Source organism: Hemitrygon akajei, chromosome 16, assembly GCF_048418815.1.
Source record: "Hemitrygon akajei chromosome 16, sHemAka1.3, whole genome shotgun sequence".
Classification (NCBI taxonomy): domain Eukaryota; kingdom Metazoa; phylum Chordata; class Chondrichthyes; order Myliobatiformes; family Dasyatidae; genus Hemitrygon; species Hemitrygon akajei.
In genome coordinates, this window is record NC_133139.1 from 11,183,876 (window position 1) to 11,205,536 (window position 21,661).

Consider the following 21,661-nt stretch of genomic DNA (forward strand, 5'->3'; position numbering starts at 1 on the left):
CCATTGTAGATCTCTGTAGTTTAACATACACGTGGGTCCCCTTTCCCTTGCGTAATATTCCCCATTGCTGTGCCCATCAGCAACATTACATATAGTGCACATTCCCTCCCTCCCGCAGCACGTTTACTCTGCGCTCTCCCGCTCACTCTGAAGTTGGCTAATTGCGCTGGCAGGCACTACACCCCTCCTCCCAACACCTCCCTCCCTCACCCCCGCCTAACGTAGCATCATCATCTGATAATTTTACGATCCGCCCTCACACTGTTCGGTATGGGAAATAATGCAGAATCTATCTCCAATCGTGCACATTTTTTTATTTGGTTCTGAAATTTGGAAACCTTCCAAACTTTTTTTCCCCTCTCCTTGTGTCGTATGTTTCTCTCTCTCCTACTCCCCCCCACCCCCAACCTTCACCCCCGGCTGGAGACAGGGGTTTCCAGCGTCAATAGCGAGCGTCACCGAGTGGCTCGGTGCCTGGGTCCCGCCCGGCGCGTCACACCCCATTCAAAGGAGGCGTTCCCCGTCCTCTTCCACCACCCCCCTCCCGCCACAGACAAAGCATCGGGGCCGCGACTTAGCGGCTCATTTCGCCGGCTTCCCACCGCTTGGAGGCTGCATTTTAACCATATACCGGGCCAGCGGAGAGGAGGGGTGAGGGGAGGTGAAGATCCCAGTACACACACACACACAGAGGGTGTCTCCCGCAATTTCCCAACCATGTCCGCCTTCGCGTGTCGCGATTACTTCGCTGCCGAGTGTTTGATGTCCATTTCCAGCGGCGCCGTGGTGCACCGCTCCCCGTTGAAGGGGGAAACTTGCGAGCTAACTTCAAGGGAGGACAAAGAGGTGAGCGACACGTTGAAGGACGGCGGTAACCTGCTGGTGGTGGCCAGCATTCTCACCGACCTGCAGAAATCCAGGCCGATGTCTTCCAACTCGGAGAGCAGCAATTCCTCCTCGGGCGAGAGTCTGGAGAGCGGTTACACAACGCTGTCGGAAGGGTCCTGCACGCCGATCACACCCCCGACATTGATCGCCGCAAACTGCACGTCGGAAAAGAGGAAAATTAAGCGGTCGGACAAATCTCTAGTGAAGAAGCACCAATGTTACTTTGTGGGATGCGATAAAGTGTATGGAAAATCGTCCCATCTGAAAGCACACATGAGAACTCACACAGGTAGGAATTAAGGTTTAATTATCTTGTTCTGTGAAACAAAGTTGTGACCACGTTTCATTTCGTTTTTGATGAAACTGTCCGGTTCCTTTGTTCTTTTCTATTCACTAGCATTCCTTACTCTTTTGTTACACCATGCTGCGTTGGTAGTATAAACCACAGCATAATTTATGGCGATTAACTGTCGTCGGTAACATTGTTAGTTTCATTTTGGGCTCTTTGTTTTAATTCCACTCCAATGGCTTTCGTTCTCTCAGCAAAAGGTGTTGTCCGTGGTAAATATATTTAAAAAATATTGTATGTTGGTAATAGAACAAAGAAGTTTGCTTCAACCGTACTTTTTTTTCCCCCCTCGCAGGTTAAGGTCCTCGTTTGCAGACTTAGCAATTCTGGGAAGGGGAGGGGTCATTGGTGGAACAGACAATGAGGCTCTTGGTAGCCGGCCATAAATATTGTATAATTTGGCGGATTCTTCTTGACGTTTGTTGCTGGACAAGCAGCAATTGATATTTAAAGTTGTTTTGTGTGGGGGGTTAAGTTTCCTTTGGGTTCGACATGTTTCAACTTGTGTGGGAAAGATGGGTTGGGATGGGGGGTGTGTGAGAGTTAGTCTGGCGGACGGAGATGTGGCTGGGCTGAACTTGATTAAAGACTCGGTGAGGTTAAAATTCTGGCTGCAATGTACCTTTCTTATGAGCGCCGGTTCTTTTGAGCTGGTTTAGATAATGTTGCGAGGGGGCGGAGTAGGCCACACCACCTGTTACTGAGTCGGTTAAGTTGCAGCGGCCCTACTATTACCAGTCCTAACGAATAGGGCAGTTTGGCTCAAACCCGAGACGAGGGATGGGTATCCGTTATCCCCTGTGCCACGGGGGAGGGCTCTGGCTGGGGTTCTAATCGACGGTGCGTGGCGCCACATGGCACACAGCGGGGGCAATGGCTTTGCGCTCCTGATGGGGCTGCTTTCTAAACCCTGGCTGGGCGTTTCTCCGTCTAATGCAAAGCCTCCCCACCCACTCCTCTGGCGCGCGTCATTTCCCACCGTGTGCCCTTGGCGGAGGGGGAGGAGTGGGTGTGGTGCGTGGAGAGAGAGCGAAAAATACGAGCGAAGAAGGGCTTAAACTCGAGATCATGACACTGGCCATTTGCCAGTATTGCGTTCTCCTCCTCCGCTCGTAATGGCCAAGGGTGGAGAAATAAGCGCGTTTCTGCTTCTTTAAGGAGGAAAGAAAAAGCCCATACTTGGGATACACCGGAACTGCCAGTCAAGTGACGGTAGTGGGCTGACTTGGTGGATTTTTTTTGGCCAGCAGGAAGTCTTTCGCAGTAATATTTATCCAAGAAATTGTAGGTTGGGGTGTGGCTTCTATGTTAGAATAATCTCTTTTTGAGAAAACCTGGACTGCGATGCGCGAACCGTACGATTAGTGCGATGGTTGGGGCTAATTTTAAGAGGAAGCTTTAAGGTTCTAAAAGGGGGCACATGTGAAATAGGCAGTTGGGATTTCAGCAAGTTTAATTTTAATTTTTTTTTAAAAAAAGCGGGCTTGCAATCCAAGTCCTAAGATTTTTTTTCTGTGCTAAGGCATGGTGTGGCAATTGTAACTACAGTTCCCACAATGCGGGAGAGGGAGGGGCTTGGGCGGTGTTTTCAACCAACCTGGGACAATCAAGGGCGTGGTGAGTGTGCTGCGGGCCAATTGGCAGAGAGGGGCGGGACAACAGCCTGCGTGGGCCACGTGCTTCTCGCCGCGCGCCTCAGCTTGCGATTGCTGACATCGCTTCCTGGTGATTCAGTGCTTGTTCTCTTTGCTGCCTCGCACGCCACCACGCTTGTTTTGCAGCCTCTGGTTGTACACAAGTATAATTCTCTGGGAATGAGATGCAACCGATTGGAGATTCTGAGAGCTGCCTGGATATAAAGGCATCCTGTTTTCCCTGGTGCTAAGCATAGATTCAGATCGAGATGGGGTTTCTCCCTTGGCGGTTTCCAAGTCTTTAGCTAAAGTGTCTCCTCCCCTTACGAAGTTAACTCCCTTTTCCTACAACAGCACGGAAGGCTATGGTGGTGAATCGTCTAAAGGGGTTTATGGAATTGTGAGTGGTGGGTTAGTGGTTTAGATTATTTGTTTGAGATAAATTTCTATTTGTAAAAACAAGTTCGGATACCAAAGTTAAAGCTTAATATGTTGGTTGTAAGGCATTAGAATTGTCACAACGTCTCATGAATGTCTCACATTGAAACAGGCCTTTCAGCCCATCCTGTTTATGCAGACTACCATGTCTATTTAAACTAATTCCACTGCCTGTATTAACTCCACGGTGCCTGTCCAGAAGCCCTTTAACTGTTCCTACTCCTGCCTCCACCAGCTCAATCCAGATACCAACCATTCTATGTGAGACATTTACTCCTTTAAATTGCCTCCCTTTCACCTTAAACCTATAACCTCTAGTTTTAGACAGCTTACATACTAGCTATCGCACCCTAACCCTGTCTGGGTCTCTGCCACTGCACCCCCCCCCCCCCCCCGCAAACTCCTTTGATTCAAGGAAAACACCTAGCCTACTTTGACTTTTTGTATTTCAAGACTTCCACTCTCCCGCTTGCTAGGAATAATTCCATTTGGAGTGGTTTGCCCCAGCACACAGGTTGATGCTTACATTTCTGTCTGAATTTTCTATTCCTGACCAAGGAAAAATGTAACTTTTCCATAGATGCTTAAAACATAGTTATCATATCAGCATATCACCTACCTTTGCTCCCAACTCTCCCCCTCCCCCCCCATCCTTTCCTGGCTTGAACTATTCATCAGCATTCTTCCCTTCTTGGCCCTGTCTCACCACTCCCCTTCATTTTTGTACTAGCTGTTGTCTGTCTCCACGCTTGAGTTTGAACTTGGGGTTTTGACCTGAAACACCATAGATTCCTCCCTGCTGCAGCTTGTATGCTACTGAGTTCCTTCAACAGATACACAGATTCCAGCTCCAGCAGTCTCTTGTGTCTCCAGAAGAAAGCTCTTTGCTGGAATAATCAATAACCAAGAGATGGTGCCTGACCTGAGTGTTCCAATATTTCCTGTTTTATTTGAGATATTTAGCATGTACAGTTTGATTTTCCCCCCCTCTCCCATCCCCAATTCCTTGTATTTCCTCCTTTGCCATATATTTTCTCTCTTCAAGTCCCTCTTAGCTGAGGGGAAGGGATGTTCATATTTTAGAGCAATTGGCTTAATTGAAAATGTTAAGAATTTGAACTAAAGTCTTGATTAAGTTAGCAATAAATGTGGATTGACTGAAAGTTAGCTCACATATTCAACTAAACAAAGCAGTTTACTACAGGGAAGATGAGTGTGTACATCCATGGACTGAAAAGGGAGTGATCTCTGGTGGAAAAGGGTATGTTTTGTGAACAGTGCTAGACAAACTGCTTAACACAGCCTTAGCAATAGCTTGCTAATTACTTGGATCATGTACAGCCTCAAGATTTATCACCTACTTGTACTAATCAGTAAAAAAAAAAGATTAAATGAAAATGGAGCAGAAATGCAAATCAATAAATCCCAACTATAAGGTGTACAAGATAAAGAGACAAAGATACGAGTGGAAAGCCAGAGACAATGTCCCAGAGTGGATATGGCTACTACAAGGGTGCATAATATTAAGGTCCAAATTCAATTTTATTATCAAAGTACATATATGTTACCTTATACAACCCTGAGATTCATTTTCTTGTGGGACTAAATAAATCTATAGAATAATGACCATAACAGAATCAATGTAAGACTGCCCAGCTAGGGCATTCAGCCAGAGTGCAGAGGACAACAAACTGCAAATACAAAAATAAATGGTAATAAATAAATAACAAATGAATAACAAGAACGTGAGATGTAGAGTCCTTGAAAAGGAGTCCATAGATGCGTGGGAGCATTTCAATGATGTGGCGAGTGAAGTTAACCCCTTTGGTTCAAGAGCTGGATGGTTGAGGGGTAATAACTATTCCTGAACCTGGTAGCATTGAGAAGAGAGCATGTTCTGGGTGGTAGGGGTCCTTGTTGATAAAAGCTGCTCAGAGGAAAGTGCAAGGAAGAGGTATGTTCTTTACACCGAGAATGGTGGGTGCATGGAACGTAACTGCCAGAATGCTGGTAGAGGCAGATTCATAAACTCTTAGATTGGTCTCAATTTTTCTATCATTTGTGAGCCTATGCAGGAGGGAAAGGTTAGATTGGTTAAAAGGTCAACATGACATTTTGGGCCAAAAGGCCTGTACTGTGCTGTGATGTTCTATGTTCCATTGCATGCTCAAGTCATCCTGAATAACAAGCAAATTTCTATTGAGTATTGTGCAGCTGAGCTAAGTTGTATCTTGCTCTGCACTGCACACATCCTGTACTGGGGCTTCAAATAGTTCTCCAGATTGTGATGGAACAATTTTGCTGCTTTATTTGAGAAACGAGCATGTTTCTAATGAAACAGTGCTGCAGGGCATTTTGTGATCAGTCTGAGGCAGATGGTTTAATGAGACACAAGAGGCGAGATGGGGGGCTTTGTGGTGTGAAGATGGGAGGGGTCTATGGGGGAGTGGGAGAATGCTCTTTTTGTGCTCTGAAGCTGGAAACATTGGCTATTTACATAAATACTTCTAAATTGTAGCCCTGCTTTTGTGGTTTCCAGGGGAAAAATACTCCCAGTTTTTGTCTTCCTGTTGTGAAACAGTAAATCTCATTGCTTGTCGTTTCCAAAAACTAAGTAAAGATTAGTACAATGTCAGTACAGATTTAGTTGTGAGACAAAAGATGATTTCTAGATTGGCACAGGCAAATTTCCTGAGGGTTGAAGTTTTAGATGCCTGAGTGAAATATTGCTATCACAAAGCATTTGGAATGCAGGGTTCTAGTTTAAATCCACATCAGTATTTTTCTTTTTAAATCTTTTTATTAATTTTAAACAAACATAAATGAAACATGAATACAGAGAGTTTGAAAGTACATAATTAATAGGTTAAGTATACATTCATATAGATGATAATCCATATATAATAACCTCCCAAATTCATAGTAATTACGAAAAAAGGGAGTAAATAAGAAAAAAAAACCTAACCAACATGGGTCATTGCATTATGTCAAATATACACAGTACCGTCAATAACTCCGCACCTCCATCCAAATAATTAATGATAATAGAAGCAGGGTTTAGGAGAAGTCAGTTTAACTGATATGAAAATGTTGGATAAATGGTCTCCAAGTTTCTTTAAATTTAACTGAAGAATCAGAGACAACACCTAATATTTTCTAAGCTCAAACAAGAGATAGTTTGAGAACCACTGAAATATAGTTGGAGGATTAATTTCTTTCCAGTTCAATAGGATAGATCTTCTAGCCATTAATGTAACAAGTGCAATCAACCGTCGAGCTGAGGGGGATAAACAAATATTATCCACCATTGGTAAACCGAAAATTGCAGTAATAGGATACAGTTGCAATTTGATATTCAGAACTGTTGAAATAATACCGAAAATATCTTTCCAATAATTTTGCAAATGGGCAAGACCAAAACATGTGGGTCAATGAAGCTACTTCAGAATAACATCTGCCACAGGTTGGATTAACATGAGAGTAAAATCGAACAAATTTATCCTTGGACATCAGTATTTTTAAAAATGTATCGTTTGAAAAAATGTGGAGTTGTTGCAGCCTATTAAATAATAGTCATTTGACCCATGTTTGCTGAACAGACAACAGTTACATAATCTACTTTGTAACATAATATAGTTCTGGTTGATGGTGTGGGTTTCTAACTTTACACTTCAGTCTTGAGAGGGTGGAATAATTTATATTTTTGTTCATCAGTGATGATTTCCCTTTCTAAAGTGAATTCAGTGGGGATGGACCTGTCAGTAAATTGTTTTGGCAGAATTGACTGAAGTCATCAAATCCCACCTGGGTTTCTTAATACATTCACCGTGGGATTTCACTGAATTAAGACGCTATTGCAGTATGTTCATGTCATGGAAGTAGAGGACAGCCATGAGAACAGTAATAGGTCTTTGGCCCCCTCCATGGCTGACGTGTGGCTCCATTTCAACTCTCCCAGCACTTGTCCTACTACCCATGATGCCTATGCCTCTCAAAAACAGTTGTTCTAACATCCACCAAGCTTTTCCAGTAGAGGGTCTGAGTAGAGTGGAGAAAGTTCTTATTTTACATTCTGAACCACCTTGATGATTCCCTGTTTTAAAAAATCAGTATTTACATTGTGCCTTTAAGGTACAAAAACACGTAAACACTTAAAAGAAAAGTCAACATACAATCCACATGGAGACTCATGAGGAGATGCTGGACAAATTGTCAAAAGCTTGGCCAAAGGATTTTGTATACCTCTTACTCCACCAAAACTATAGAGTACCCAATTTCCTTTGCTGTCCTCCATATTAATCAATATAAAAGTTAGCCTTATTTGTGTTGGGCAGCCTGCAACTCACTATCCCTAATTGTATGTCTTTGTGGGAGGAAAGCCACAAAGTCATGGGGAGAACATACAAACTCCTTAAAGGCAGGAATGGGAAATGAACCCAGTATTACAACAGGCACTGTAACAACCTTACACTAGCCACTACATTTATGTGCCGCCCACATAGACAACTGTTCTATTTCCCTGGGTACTGTTTTCCACTACCCTCTCAAATCTGGTATCCCAAAAAATTAATGTGTGGCAAGCACAGTCTAGCCCTGATTCTTCTCAACTAGCAACACATTTTCAGATTTCCCCTTTCTTTTCCAAAACACTTAACTTGAAGCACCTTAAGTTGGATTTTGATCCTCACCCCCATACAGGCCGAGAAGATGCTGAATAGCATAAAAGGAACTACCTTTGATCATTTGTTCATCACCCACAGAAATCCCCTTGGAGGCCCAATGTCAGTTCCCACCTGTTTCACCACTGCCTTTCTTGACACTCTTTGGGTCAAAAATTGTGAGGCTCGTTGTCTAACATCCAGTTAGCAGAAATTTCTTCCAACTAAATGTTCAGATCCCTATTTATTTATTAAGCACACTATCCAAATGTACAGTGAAATGCATCATTTGTGTTAACAACCAATATGTGCTGGGAGTAGCCTGCGGTGTTCAGTAGAACAACAGCAAAACAAGCCCCTTTCTTTCCTCTCAAACACCCATCTGCAGACACAATAAGACTTACAACCTCAGGACAGGCTGCCTCTTTGGCCCTGGATTTATAGGGGGCCTGTCCTGGGGATGAAGTTCTGGTGGGTGGGAGTAAGAAATGTTGAAGAAATCTAATCTCATCCACTTCTTGGGCAACTGCTTGAACTGAACCAGTCTTTGCAGACTTGGTGCTGTGTGACCCCATGTTGAATCAGAGATTGTGTGCTTCCATCTTTGTGACATCAAGCAATTAAATTCCTACCTCTTGTGTGTACCTCAAGACTTGAATGGCACGTTTACAGTAGGTTTCGATGTTTTGACATACATTTGACAAATAAAGCTAATCCTTAATTCTTCAAAGGAGTCAGAGGTCTCCAACATCAGTAAGCCAATCAGGGATGAAATATGGTAATATTCTGGAGCTAGTCTTGGTGGCTCATTTGAGAAGACCAAAGCTAATTTTTAGTCAGGTATGACATTGAGGTTTTGAACATCCTGTTTTGTTCCAGAGAGATACCAGGCAGCAATAGTATTAATGACTGGTGCAGAGTTTGTGATTGGGACCAAAGACAGTGGAAACTGGTATTTTTGGGTAATATTTAGGGATGGGACCACGGGCAGATTCCTCTTGGTTGGGCACTAGAATATTGATTTAGGGAAGAGAAGGCAAGTTCGGGCTCTTGTGGAGCAGGCAGGTTTGTGGAGAATTATTAATACAAGTGCCCACACCATCTACGGCCAAAGGGAACAGACTGAAAAGAACAAGTGACCTTTGCCATGGCAACATCACATGTCATTAAGGGCTCAGTGCTTGGGTAGAAATCTGATCATAGGGTTCTGGGAGAAACAGAAATTTACAAAGGCACAGCATGTTTGCAAGGGTGAAGTTACTCTATTTCCCAAACAAAAGGATCAATAATAATGAATTGTAGATGGAGCAGCAAGGTAGTGTAATGGTTAGCACAACTCTTAAGTGCTAGTGACTGCTGCTTGCTGCCTGTAAGGAGTTTGTATGTTCTCCCTGAGACTGCTGTGGTTACCTCCCACAGTCCACAATGATGTGCTGGTTTATGTAGGTTAATTGGTCATTGTAAATTGTCCTGTGATTAGGCTAGGATTAAATTGGGGGATTCCCAGCTGGTGTGGCTGAAAGGGCCTATTCCGCAGTGTATCTCAAATAACTATAAATAAAAATAAGTTTTTACAAGGATAGGTTGAGTGAGCTAGGGGCAAAGGAGGCTGAGAGATGACTTGTACACCTCCATCAAGATGACAAAAGGCATGGATAGAGTGGAGAGCCAGAGAATTTTTCCCTGGGCAGAAATGGCTAATACTAGGGGACATAATTTAAAGATGATTGGAGGAAAGTATAGGAGGGATGTCTGAGGTAAGCCTTTTTTACAAAGCATGATGGTGCCTGAAATGCACTGCCATGGGTGGTGGTAGAGGCAGTCACATTAAGAACCTGTTAGGCACAAGGATGATAGAAAAAAAGAGGGCTATGTAGGAGGGAAGGGTTAGATTTATCTCAAAATAGGTTTTTAAAAGTTGGCAGAATATTGTGGGCTGAAAGACTGCGGTGTTGTTTTCTATGAGACAGTAAGTACTTGACCATGAAGAATTTTATTATCGTTTATGATAGATATCCAGCGGGAAAGCTTCAGATGATGTACACAGACCTCATCTAACTTAGGAAATCCTTTTACCACTGAACACTTTGAACCTTACAAACTCGGGAGCACAAGGCAATTTTATGTAACATGGCCCTTTCAACCCCTTTTCCCTTTTTATGAACATATTCCCTGGCTGTGCGCACAAAGCCTGAGCTCTGTCTGTTGGCTCAGAAACGAGTAAACTGTCTATATTTTATTTGAGTCCATGTCTGATGCCCACATAGAAGCACTGCTTGGAGACATTGTTAGGGTGGGGCACCTGCAGAGGTTTCTATCTGTGCTATCTAGAGGCACTGAAACTTTTTCTGGTTTCTGACAGAACCTGTAGTCTGAAATTTTTTTAAAGTTTATGCTGATTACGTAACTTCCTGATTTTACAGTTTGTCATTAGGGGAACATGGATTCAAAATCTTGGTTAAAAATGCAGTCTTTGGTTCAATCTGTGTCCTTCCCCTTATTTTCCATTTCTAATATGTATGCTTTGACTGAATAGCTTTATAAAGAACTTTTTATTTATGTAAATATTATTAATGCACTGATATATTAAAGTTTAGATTGGGCTTTTTTGATTCTTTCCAGGACACAGGAACATTTCTGTAGAAAGAATTGATAATTTCCCCACCCCAATGCCTTTTTATTTTATTTCAGGCATCCAGTATCTGCAATATTTCTCATTTGTATTTAAATACTTAAGTACAATTATTTGTTGAGGTGGGGGGGGGAGGTGGGCAACTGAGTTACTTACAGGGACATTTCAAAGGACAGATCAATGTCAAATATATTGTCCTTTAGGTTAGACTAAATAAGACCATAAGATATAGGAGCAGAATTGTGCCATTTGACCCATCGAGTCTGCTCCACCATTTTTATCATGGCTGATCCATTTCCCCCTCAGCCCCAATCTCTTGCCTTCTCATAAACCTTCATGCCCTGACTAATCAAGAATCTATCAACCTCTGCCTTGCATATACAATGGCAACAAATCCCACAGATTCACCGCTCTCTAGCTAAAGGAATTCCTTCTCATCTGTGTTCTAAATGTACATCCCTCTATTCTGAGGTAGTGCCCTCTGGTCTCAGGCACCCTAACTGTGGGAAACATCCTATTAAGGCCTTTCAACATTCAATAGGTTTCAATGTGATCCTCCCTTAACTTATTCTTCTGAATTCTAGTGAGTACAGGCCCAAGGCCATCAAATCTGCTTCATATGATAAGCTTTTCAATCCCAGAATCATTTTCATGAGTCTCCTTTGAACCTCTCCAATCCCAGCATGTTCTTTTTTCAATAAGGGGCCCAAAACTGCTCACAGTACTTCAAGTGAGGCCTTACCTGTGCCTTATAAAGCCTTAACATTATATTCTTGCTTTTGTATTCTAATCATCTCAAAATGAATGGTAACATCACATTTGCTTTCACCACCGACTCAACCTACAAATTAACATTAATTTGGGAATCCTGCACAAGTGTCTTTTGCACCTCAGATTTTTCTGTTCATTTAGAGAATAGTCTGCTTTTGTTTCTTCTACCAATGTACATGACCGTACATTTCCTGACACTATTCCATCTGCTTCTTTGCCCATTCTGCTAATCCATTTATGTCCTTCTGAAGCCTCTCTGTTTCCTCAAAACTACCTGCCCCCAATCTTTCTTCCTATCATCGGCTAACTTGGCCACAAAGCCATCAATTCCTACATCACAATCATTTGAGATACAAGGACGAGAAATGTCCTTGAGCAGAACTAGATGAATTTTCATGATAGTCTGTTAATTGTGACTGTAATTCTGTTAATTCTTAATTAAAATAGATCACTATTTGGTTTAACTCATGCAAAATGCTGGTGGAACATTGTAGGTCAGGTAGTATCTATGGAAATGAATAAACAGTTGACATTTCAGGCTGAGATCCTTCATCAGGACTGAGGGAGGTGAGAAGGGGTAAGGAGTGCCAGAATGGGGAATAAAACAGGAGAGTGTTGGGGGGGGGGGGGGGGGAATAGCTTAACCTTCCCTGTGGTTCTTCCACCTCCCTTCTCCTATGGTCCGCTCTCCACCTCTATAAGATTCTTTTTCAGCTCTTCACCTGTTACCTTCCAGAATCTTACTTCACTTCCTTTCTCTCCCCCCCCCCCCCCCCCCCCAACCTGGCTGGTACTCCTTTTTTCCCCTACGCACTCTTATTCTGGCTTCTTCCCCCTTCCTTTCCAGTCCTGATGAGGGGCCTCGGCCTGAAATGTTAACTCTTTATTGCCCTCTATAGATGTTGCCTAATCTGTCATGTCCCTCCAGCGTTTTGTGTGTTGCCGTTTTCAGCATTTTTTTGGCTTCACTTAAGATTTTCAGCACCATGTAGGTAACATACTGTGGGGAACTGCCAAAATTCAATAATTAGCGCGATGCTATCACAGCTCGGTGCATTGGAGTTTGAAGTTTATTTCCAATGTCCTCTGGATGTTTTCATCTCTGACTGCATGGGCTTCATCTGAGAACTGTGGCAGAAAGACCTGCCGGTTGGAAGGTTGTCCTGGGATCAGGCTAAGGTTAAATGGGTGGGTTGCTGGGTGGTGTGACTCATTGGGCCAGAAGGGCTGTATCTCTTAAGTAATTTTTTTTGATGTTTTGGGCCAGGACCCTTCATCAAGACTGAAAAGGAAGGGGGAACAAGCCAGAATAAAGTGGCGGGGGTGGGGTAAGGGGAAGAGAACAGGCTAGAAGGTGAGAGGTGGAGTGTGGGTGGTTGGGGTAGGGGGAATGAAGTGAGAAGTGAGTAGGCAAAGGTCTAAAGAAGGAATCTGATAGGAGCATGGACCATGGGGAAAAAGGGAAGGAGGGACAGTGAGGAAGGCAGATGAGGAGAAGGGGGGAAGAGCACCTTTGCTCCATCAACAGAAAGCAGGATTTCCTGCTGAGTTCCTCCAGCACTGCATGTGGTGGTGGGAGCAAGACAGAGTCCAATTCAGCTATCACTGCTGAGTGCTTGCCATTTAGCAAATCTCAGCTTCCTGTAAAGCAGAATCCTGATGCCGTATGACATTGGTATATTTAGCAGGCTTATTTCTGGAGAACATTTGCCTTGTTTTTATTTTTCTACTCTTGTCAGTGCAACAAAGACTGTTGGCAACCACAGTTAAAATTGCTTGTAGCTGACGGCTGATGCTGTACATTATAATTTTAAACCATCCCTTTGCCAAGCAGCTGCACAAGGCGAGTTCAATGTATATTCCTTGTAGTCATTCACCTGTCGTGATGTTTAGTGGCAGCTCATTCATGCTATTATTACCCTGAGCAAAGAACTTGCCCCTCATGTTCCCTTTAAAACATTTCATCTTTGACCCTTAGTCCATGACCTCTACAGCTCAAGTCTCACCCAACCTTAGTGGAAAAAGCCTGTTAGCATTTACCGTATCGATACACCTCATAATTTTGAGTATGTTTATCAAATCTCCCATCATTCTCTTACACTGTAACCTAACCTTTCCCTATAACTCAGGAGCTCAAGTCCTGGCAGCATGCTTGTCAAATTTCTCTTACTCTTTTCAATCTCAGTGATGTGTTTTCAGTATGAAAGACATCAACACGTGTTGGTTGAACAAAAAGCTACAGAAGATCTTGGTTTGATTGAACTCTGAACATTTTGACTTGCGTCCAGGCTGTGTCATGTCTGAATTCCATTCATTTAAATAATTATTGTTCACTTTAAGCACTAAGGATATGTGTTTGCCTGAAATTGTGCTGAGTGGAATCTAAAGTGAAACCCATATTGCAGTCCGTAAATGGATGTAACTAAACCTGCCTTTTCTGGTGCATGAGGTAGCTGGACACACCAGTGTGCTGTGATGTGCTTGCTGTCTTTCTGAAATTTCTGTTGCATGGTAAGGAGGCAGCATTGTGTGGTCTTTTCAATATACAGTACTCTGCAGAAGTGTTGGGTACCCTAGCGAGATAAATGTGGCCAAAATGTTTGCACGGTACTGTGTATTAAATAAATAAGTAGTGGAAAAATAGTGAAGTAATGTTCATGGACCATTCAGAAACCTAATGGCAGAGGGGAAGAAACTGTTTCTAAAATACTAAGTGTGTGTCTTCAGGCTCCTGTAGTAATAAGAAGAAAGCACGTCTTGGGTGATGGGTTTCCTTAATGATGGATGTCGCCTTTTTAAGGCATTGTCTTTTGAAGGTGTCCTTGGTGGTGGGGAGGCTGGTGCCCATAATGGAGCTAGATGAGTTTGCAACTTGTTCCAAGCCTGTGTAGTGGTCCCTCCATACAAGATGGTGATGCAACCAGTCAGAATAGGGATCCCCAATGTGGGATCCACCAACCCCTCAGTTAACAGCAGGGGTTTATGGCATTAAAAAGTTTGGGAATCCCTTGGCCTGAATGTTCTCCATGGTACATCTATAGAACTTTGAAAGTCTTTGGGGACATAACCAAATCTCCTCAAACTCATTATGAAATATAGTGCTGGTGTGGCATCTTCATGATTTGCATCAGTATGTTGGGTCCAGGATAAATCTTCAGAGATGTTGGCAGCCAGAAATTTGAAACTGCTTCCCACTAACCACCTGCACAAGGGGCAGTGGTGGCCCATAACCTTACTACTGCACCTGGGATGCGGGAGTTAATAAAGCACCTGGAAAAACCCATTGTGTCATGAAGAATATACAAAGTACACACAGACGTGTTCTTGCTGTTCAGGTAATCTTGCCGAAAATAAGGAGTCACAGAGCACTACTGCTTTTAGGTATATCTGGTCTGTGCCGAACTCTTATGCTATCTAGTTCCATTGACCTGCATCTGGACCATAGCCCTCCATATCTATATCATCCATGTAACTCTTCAAATTTATTTCAACTGTGTTGAAATCAAATCCATATCCACTGCAGCATGTTCCACTCTCATCTACAGTCTAGTGAAGAAATTCTCCCTTGGGTTCCCCTTAAAATATTTCACATTTCACCCTTAAGCCATGACCTCTAATTTTAGTCCCGCCCAACCTCTGAAAAAAGCCTGCTTGCTTTATTTATACCCCTCACAATTTTGTATCTCTATCAAATCTCCTCCCCCCCCCCCCCCGTTCTCTTACACTCTAGGGAATAAAGTCCTAACCTATTTAACCTTTCCTCTGTAACTCAGGTCTGCATGTCCCTGCAACAGCCTTGTAAATTTTCTCTGCCCTCTTTCAATCTTATTGGCATCTTTGCCATTTCCCTTATCCCTCCCACCCATTTTACCCCTAATACCCCTTCACTTGGTCTCACTTATCACCTGGCAGCTTGCTGCTTAGCCTCCTTCCAACCCCTCCCCCCCAGACACTTTACCCCTTTCTTTCTAGTCCTGATGAAGGGTCTCGGCCCAAAACGTCTTAACATTTATTCATTTCCAGAAATGCTGCCTGGCCTGCTGAGTTCTTCCAACATTTGGTGTGTGCTTGGTTAGTTCTATGCAGTGGGAGTAGCGGCAGGAAGAGGAGTCAAGCTCCTCTTGTGTACCCTGCCTTCTTGTAAGGGAGGTGTGTGTATCAAGGCTGGGGTTTGGTAGACAGGTTGCAGGCGAAAATAGCTTTTATGTTTTTGTTTAAACTGAGCCTGCAGTGTCTGATGTTCATTGTGTTTTGTCTTACAGGGGAACGGCCTTTTCCCTGCACCTGGCCACAGTGTTTCAAGAAATTTGCCCGTTCCGACGAGCTGGCACGACACTATCGTACCCACACAGGCGAGAAAAAGTTCAAGTGCCCAATGTGTGAGAAGAGGTTCATGCGCAGCGACCATTTGATGAAGCACGCTCGCCGACATCCTGATTTCAAGCCTGCTATGATCGTCAAGCCCAGCAGTAGGAGTGTGTCGCCCCCCAAAATGCTGGCACCCACCTTCCACAGCCTAGCTCCTGCTTCCGTTGTCATTCCTTCTCCCAATCCAGCTAGTCCAGTGTTCAGTTAGACTGAAAAAGAATCCAGTTTGTACCAAAAGTCTTGTTAAGCTGAGAGTTTTAGCCTCCTACCCTCTGAGCATGTGTGGACTGTGCTTGTAGATGATCTTCGCTTTTGAACCTTTTCGGTCTCTGCGGACAAGTGTTGGGGGAAGGGCCTTTTCCATATGCATTGTTTTTGCACACACAGTGACTGTAGCCAGCCACAGAATTGCTTGCTTTGTTGGGATAGTAAATTAGTGTGAGTTGTGGATGTTGTTTAAATTGTCCCCTATGTTATCTGTCCTAGTCAGATCTGATGTCCATTTTTTATGTTTTAATTTTTAACTTATTGCAGTAACTCCATACAGGCTTTTGAAGTATATTAAAATACATCCATTGTGTTTAATCAACCTAGTTGAAAATTGACCTATTTTAGTGGCTTTTTCTGAAATTAAACAGTCATGCAGACCGAATGAGCAACAGCTCTCACAGTCAACTAAACCAGCCACACAAATCTCCACTGTGCTAACACATTGCTGAGAAAGAACTATAAATGACACTTTAGGGCAGTTTTAACTGGATCAGGGAGAGTAAAAGTGAAGTCACTTTTTTCCATTTTTTCAGATTTTATGAACAAGTCTTTATATGTTCAAATGAATTAAAAACAAAACCTTGAGGAATCAAATCTGGTTTAGTTTGTCCGTTGATTCTCAGTCATTTGTTACAGTTTCCCTCTCAGGAACTGAATTACTGCAACTTTGCAGTGTTCATCATACATTGACAATGATTTGCAGCTTTATCCAGTTGGTACCTCTCAGGACTACAAAAGATCTTTCCAATATGTCACAGAAAGACACCCGGGACTACAATTCTGGACATATCTTTGGTAAAAGAGTTTCTCTTTTGAGGGTGGCCTGCTGCACCGTACATCTGATGGCATGTTTGTATGCAGCTGCTGTATGGTAAGCATGCTGCTGGCAGATTGATAATCCATGCACAAAGAGCAGGCTAGGCTGTGCATGACAGTGAGATTGAGATTAATCCCAGCCTGTTGGAGATCTCCCAATTGACAATTCAGTTTTACTCTCCTGTAGAGAATTTTAGATTGCAGAGAGCTAAACCATTCAGATCTAAACAAGAATCTGGCTTCATACTTTTGTCAATCTGCTTTGTATGATTGATCTCTTAAAGGTAAACTATGTCCTGGACATTTGGAGAGAGAACATAGGATCTATAATGATAACTATTTCTTTGCTAACTTCACTATGAACTGACATAGCAGTAACACGTATCCAAAGTAGAACACCTTCATTCAGAATACTTAAATTACAATGGTATTTTGTATCCCATCTCATCGGAGATCAGTTGGCCGTTTTTCTGGAAATAAAAATGACAGTGCTCTTTATGCTAATAAAACTAAAAATTACGAACTGCTTCCGGGTAAGATCTGCAACCCTTTCAACGTGATGGGATATTATTGAGATCTGCTATTCACTGGTGATAACTGTGCAAACACGTGCACACCAAGAGAGTTGTGTCTTCAGAGCTTTCATCGGAAATCTTATTGAAAGGCATTTGACCGGTTTTAACCTGCTCAAGTCATCTGTGTGCAAAAATAATAATAGCAGCGGGGTTCTGTGCATACTGCCTTTCTTAAAGTGCTCCTTTTAATAACGTATTTTTGTAACATTTCTACTCAGGGGGCTGTGTTGCTGATGCATGCATTTCACTATGTAAATGTGGAGTGTGTGTCTCTGTTGTTTTTACCTGTTCAGTGTGTGATATTGGAACTGTATTGTTCCCAGCAATTTGCTTGTGGTAAACTGTTGATCAGTTACCAAAAGGGAAGATATTCATATTCTTTATCTAAATGTGTTCTACTCTACTAAAATTACTAGATGTGTGTTTGGAAAAAAATGATAAATATAACTTTAAAAAGGTAATGTAAATATCTGTGGAAAGCATGTTTTTAAGGTGATTTTAAATTTACACTAATGATTATTTTACTATAAATAGCTTGTGCACTAATGCACACACCTCTCAACCAGTTGTGTTTCAGGAATTCAACCACGGGTCATAAATCATATAAATGCCCCTACTTTAGTCTCATCTCACAATCTTCTCCAGGCATTTTTTTAAAAATAGAGTGATCTGAATAGAATGTTCCATCCACAGCTGTTTTGTTTTACCTTCCCACCATTTATATAAATATATTTTTTATATTGGTCCTAAATTGACTGTGATTTATCCAGCTTATTTGGACAGCTTCAAATAAATCTTTGAGTCTGAGTGCTGATGAATAACTCTGGTTTGACATAATTTGTGAGCTTCTCTTAAAATTGACTTGTTTGTATTTAATATTCCTATCAGACATCAAGATTCTTTAAAGTAAAATAATATGGGGGGGTATTGTGATTTTTAATTGATCACACATCCCACATATTAAGAACAGTAATAGTTGTTATTACCATAAAAAAAAAATCCAGGGTAGTAATTTCTCATTACATTAAAACCATAAATAAGCAAGTAGTCCACAGGTTAAATCATAGAAATGCTAGCCTTGAAACATTCCAGATTTTGTTAACACGGTTTCATAATCAGACTTATTTCCATTATGTAAAAGAGAAATTTTACTCCTGCATATCTGACATTTATTGCAATGATGCCAAGGTTGGTAATGAAGGATTTGTAATCTGATTTGCAAGAACATGCAATCAGAGAGAGGCTATACCCAAATAAAGCTCTTCACAATAATTCCATCTGTGACCTTAAACTCCTGACATTGCTATTATTGACATTATTGTCAATCTTCATTTTGCTTTTAGTTGGTGTTTTTAATACATTTAAAAAAAAATTAACTTTTAGTAGAATCTTCTTCCCATACTTAGAGCAATATTGTGTTTTCTCCTCCCAGTTTAGCATTGAGTCATTTAACTCCACGTTGGGACACTTGAATTCTTGCTTGAATGCTATGTTTAGGCTTTGTTTAAACATTCCTTTTTTTTCCAGGAAAAAAAGCCTTTGTACTATTTTCTCCCCCCCCATCAACCATCATTGACCAATAGTAGATACCTATTCTATAGCCTAGCATGGCTGCTTTGAAAAATAACTCTTCCACAGTGAAACCTCTTTGGCTTTGTCACTGTCATTTATGGAATGGGTCCCTGGAACTGTTAGCATCAGACACATGTTGATTTATTCACAAAAATAGCCACGTTTTCAAAGCTTAACCCCGTAGACCAGTGTTGGAGGCAGCAATATGATATATTTTTGGCATAAGGATTGATTTGTTCCCATATACCAATATCCTATCAAACTGCCCTGTGGAATAAAGCCTATTGTTATCCCCTTCCTCCTTGTGGATTGCATATAGTTGTCTGACTGTGTGGAAAAAGCTGTCCAGTAGATAGGTTGTGATGGTCCAGCTTTCAATTAGGATGTCAATTTGGTCCTCTAGTCCAGCTTGATCAGCCTGCTGTTGGTTAAGCAATATTTGGAGAAGCTTGCTGTTTGCTTCACATCAAAAGTGCTGGCTGAAGTTGTTGGGATTTTATCCTTGATAATATTACTGAACAAAGGGCAGCCATGTAGTTTCTGTTTTGTGATGTGCTTTTTATTTCATTGGTAGCTGTTGCTAATGAGGTGTGAGGAATGCCATACTCTTTGAGATATTAGTATTTAAGGATGTAAGGATTGTATCATTCCAATTTATAATTCAAAAACCAAGGCTGCAGGCAGCCATTCACTTATTTGCAATAAACATAAGTATTCAGTACTATGAAGCCAGTAATGGGTCATTGGTATAGATCTAACATTAGGATTCCAGAAGAAGTAGCCAATATATATTGGGTCAGCTCTGTCTTGGGTTGTGCAAATTGCCTTCTCTATATGTTGTACAGTTTTGGCTGTCCTGACCTGTGAAATCCAGTTTTTTTTAAACTGAGGGTCACTTTTGACCAAACATTTCACTGTCTCTTCCCACATTGTAGCACTCTGTTCTGTTGCTGTTACTAACTGTAGATAAGAGGAAGCTGTTAGTCACAACTCCTGCACAATCTAGGGCCTTGAAAACAATACTGTCTCTTGAGAGGAATCTGACTGGTAGACATATTTACTGTAAGGAATGCCCTTCTGGTCTTCAAAACATTGCACATTTTTAAAAAAAATCATTATTGTATTAAGTGTTTTCCTGAATTTGTACTGTTTTAGCAACCTTTCTATTTTCCTTTTTGTTAATGCAACTGAAAGATGCAACATGAGCATTAACATTTTGATGTGTAATATCTTTTCTGAAATCACATCGGTTTTCTCTCCATCGCTCTTGTGAGGCCAACAATTTACGCTAGTGCACAGTGATTTATACGCACACTTATCTTTGGTACTTTGGTGCCTACTTCCTGACTCAAAAGACAGCAGAGTTTGTCAATGCAATAATCTCATCTTGCATCCAAAGGTCAGGAGGAGAATCCTGGCCACATTTTTCCCCTTTTGCCCCCACCTTTTACATTGTTAACTATTGAGTCTCCATTGCTGTCTGAGATTACATAATTCAGACTAGGATTTTCTTGGTTTGTATTACTCAGTGCACCCCATTTACAAATTGGAGGATTTTATTTAACGAAGGAGCATTTCTACATGGGCTCTTTGGAAATCTGGCATTTACTAGAAAATCAGAAGCAATGATTCATTTCCTTAAAATAAGTTGGTGGGAGCACCATTGAATAATTAACCTTTTTAAAAATACAAACACGTGCGGAATATAAACTGGATTTTTGTGTATGTAGTCTGTCAAAGTTTGGCAATTTAAACAAATGTTTTTTAAAATTTCAAAGTAGATGCAGCTTCAAAAAGAAGCGTCTTATTCAGGAATTACCAGTATATGTGCCTAAAAGGAATCCGGTTTTCACTATCAGTATCCCCGTGTTTTAAGTCTGTATGTGTAGTACCCAAGTAGCAGTTGGTATTACTGGAAGCTTTGTATTTTACTTTTTTACAGCCATTTTATGGATATTGTATTTTATATTCTGGTGGTCAGTTATATTAGTAAATGTGCTGATAAATTGCAGAAAGCTACAAAACATTACAGAGAGATTGCTCTTTGACATTTTGCATGGTTGACTGAATTTTGTATAGAGTGAATAAACGATGTCCTAATTAAACAAAAATGTGCATCTTTCTTTTGTACAATGGGGGCCCTTATAAGCTGGTGTCTTTAAAATCAGTGTATTTTCCCACTAGTGACTTGTGCCAGGAAACTACTACAGACAAATAATTGTCCAGCATCTATCGCTGATTTGTCCTCCACTTAAAGCTTGATGTTATAATCAACATGTACATTTTTTTTTACAAAACAAGTGTCACTTTGACATTACAGTCCTAGTCCTTTAAAAATTCAACTCCCTGCTTCTGTGGCACACCAGGCAGCAGCCTTGCTGTTTCTTTAGCACTTTTTTTTTACAAGGCCATGTTTCTAGCTCGACTCTCAACCCTGCACAGATGTAAAGCATGTAAGGTGCCAGCTGGATTTTGACCACTTGCCTCTAAGCCCTGTACTGATGCCACTACACCACCAACTGGCTAAAGTTAAAGTAAATTTATCGTCGAAGCATATACTATGTGCCACCATGTACGACCCAGACCCTAAGATTCATTTTCTTGCAGGTGTGTACAGTTGAACAAAGTAATACAAAAGTATCAATGAAAAACTACACAGTGACAAATAACCAATATGCGAAAACATAGTA

At 41.6% G+C, this 21,661-nt stretch overlaps 2 protein-coding genes across 6 annotated transcripts in view; one reads left to right on the forward strand and one right to left on the reverse strand.

Annotated features, from left to right (window-relative positions):
• Nucleotides 1-21,661, reverse strand: part of LOC140739757 (uncharacterized) — a 222,581-nt gene that overhangs the window by 141,122 nt on the left and 59,798 nt on the right. The window lies entirely within an intron of this gene.
• LOC140739756 (Krueppel-like factor 9) lies at nt 508-21,082 on the forward strand. Its single transcript, XM_073068243.1, has 2 exons — nt 508-1,177; nt 15,633-21,082. The coding sequence occupies exons 1-2, from the start codon at nt 718-720 to the stop codon at nt 15,944-15,946; spliced, it is 774 nt and encodes a 257-aa protein (XP_072924344.1). The 5' UTR covers nt 508-717; the 3' UTR covers nt 15,947-21,082.

Bases quoted from the DNA above. Each gene is read 5' to 3' on its own strand.
- LOC140739756 (XM_073068243.1), top strand. From the start codon at position 718: ATGTCCGCCTTCGCGTGTCGCGATTACTTCGCTGCCGAGTGTTTGATG. The intron at 1,178-15,632 runs GTAGGAATTAAG...TTTGTCTTACAG, and splicing joins ACACATGAGAACTCACACAG to GGGAACGGCCTTTTCCCTGC.